Genomic DNA, 2,071 nt, shown 5'->3' on the forward strand with positions numbered 1-2,071 from the left:
AGGTGGTTCTCCCGTGGCTGTGGGTGGAAGAAGGACCCCCTGAGTGTCTGAGTGGACCGGGTAATGAACAGCTGATGAAGCCCAGACCCCCTGCTGTGCATCAGGCCACCTGTAGTTTGAAGTCATTTTATTTGCAAGATAGATTTCATAAATGAAAAAGCAACAGAAACCTTCAGAGACATAGGTCCGCCCTCACCTCCGTACTTCTGTAACTCGTTAGCAGACTCATAATCGTGTATCAAAAAACAATCTGATTAGTGTCTGAGTCTCAGATCTGCCGATTCATGAGTGGGGAGAAAATGTTTGACCCCAGCAACACACAACCTGCCCTGCAGACTCGCTCTGATTTTTCTGCCCATCACTGCAGTACTCTGATTACTGTCAGGTGGTGGTGTCATGTGATCGGAGCCCCGAGCCTCGCCGCCACACGTTTCCACACCACATTTTTAACCACACAAAATGTCTATTGTGGGTCTGACAGCTGAATTCTGCAGCTCAGCAGCCAATGAGAGCACAGTGATCACATGACCGATGAGTTTGAAGTCGAGGCGGGAGTCGGTGTGAAGGTTGCTATAAAAACATAAATTTTGGGAAGCCTTCAGAGACGAGGGCTGCAAGATACGCTCCACATCTCTCTGTGTGAGATACCTGTGTGTGTGAGACACACACCTGTCCTGACATCCTGTCTGTCGTCCTCTGTGTCTCAGGGAGGTTTTACTGCATGCAACGCTCTGAATGTCACCTAAGTGCTCAAGCCGTGAGGAAGAGGCCGACGCCATCTGACAGAGCTACGTCACACCGAACGTCAATCGTAAGAACCACTTTTACTTTCATTGTGATATTATCTGTGTGCACCTGACCTGCAGGTGTGGGCAATTTATTAGTTCAAGCCCTGGAAGGTAGAACAGGTCATCAGATGCTCTTTAGGTGGTAATTTTAGTTGGAGGTCAGGGTGGTGGTGGTGTTGTGTGGCTGGACCTTGAATGGAGTTCTGACAGGAGCAGCTACCTGCCTGTGGAACCGATCAGTTCAGGTGTTTCTGTTCACGGCAGGTAAGCTGTTCAGGATCATCACTGTTTAGCGAGTCAGTACGGAAGATCGATCATGCCAGAAATGTTCAGTTCAAAAATAATAAAAACACACATTAACAGAAGAAATAATGACAAAAGGAAAACTAGACCTTTCTTCAATCACCTGTATAAGTTTTTTTCAACCTTTAAATCCTAAATAGCAAATATTTCGCCTTTGAAAAATAAAGATAATGATTCTGATAATGATTTAATAAAGTTCATCTGCTAAACTCATTTTAGAAAAAGAATGTGAAAAAAACTATTTTTGTAAATTTAATTTAGAATCAGAGTTACTGAAAACTTTGAGTTTTAGAGTTGGAATAATTACAGGACTAATAAATAAACGCATATCTTTGTCTTTGAAGGGGTCCCAGAGCTCGGCGCCATCTCTGTCTGACTCTCTGATCTCAGCAGGCCGCCGACCATCCTCAGGTGAGCTAGCTTCACCTGTGTGTGTGCTTTCAGTGTCCATACGTGTTCACACTGAGCGCGCTCCTTAAACAGGAATCGATGTGGGCTTTAGTGTGTCTGTGTGTCTGTGTGTGTCTGTGTGTGTGTGCGGCTGCGTTGGTGTGTTGGCAGCTGCTTCTCTAATGGCGGCGACGCCGGAGAGGATCGAGCTGGAAATCTGGCACCGGTGCTCAGAGGTGGAGCTACAGGAGGAGCTGGAGGAGGTTTCCGAGGAGGTCCTGAACCTATTCAACCTGAGCACCGACAATCAGACAGGGTCCAGGTCCAGAAGGTCAGTATCCTCAGGAAATAGAAAAAAACAGCCTTGGCTTTAATAATGCTTCAGCCTTTCTGCTGAATGCTGGGAATCACCGCTCCATACGGGGGTCAGTAAACATGTCTTGGATGTAAAGAGCTGGAGGTCACACACGTCTTACTGTAAAAACTTCAATATGAAATATTTTGTGGTGTGAAAAGTACGAATTAATAAAGAAACTTAAATGTTTACATCAAAATAAAGATTACAATAAAAGGGAAGTTGTTTTTAAAAA

The 2,071-nt window shown here is 45.1% G+C and overlaps 1 protein-coding gene across 1 annotated transcript in view; it reads left to right on the forward strand.

Annotated features, from left to right (window-relative positions):
* The window catches only part of LOC102215548 (protein-methionine sulfoxide oxidase mical3b-like), a 31,772-nt gene that overhangs the window by 21,174 nt on the left and 8,527 nt on the right, over positions 1–2,071 (forward strand). The window contains exons 19-21 of the mRNA XM_013911145.1: positions 708–811; positions 1,436–1,502; positions 1,653–1,812. Coding sequence (XP_013766599.1) covers positions 708–811; positions 1,436–1,502; positions 1,653–1,812 — 331 coding nt within the window. The remainder of the gene's footprint in view (positions 1–707; positions 812–1,435; positions 1,503–1,652; positions 1,813–2,071) is intronic.

The sequence above is a fragment of the Pundamilia nyererei genome, unplaced genomic scaffold (assembly GCF_000239375.1).
Source record: "Pundamilia nyererei isolate P.nyererei 1_Seehausen unplaced genomic scaffold, PunNye1.0 scaffold00057, whole genome shotgun sequence".
In the NCBI taxonomy this organism is placed as follows: Eukaryota; Metazoa; Chordata; class Actinopteri; order Cichliformes; family Cichlidae; genus Pundamilia; species Pundamilia nyererei.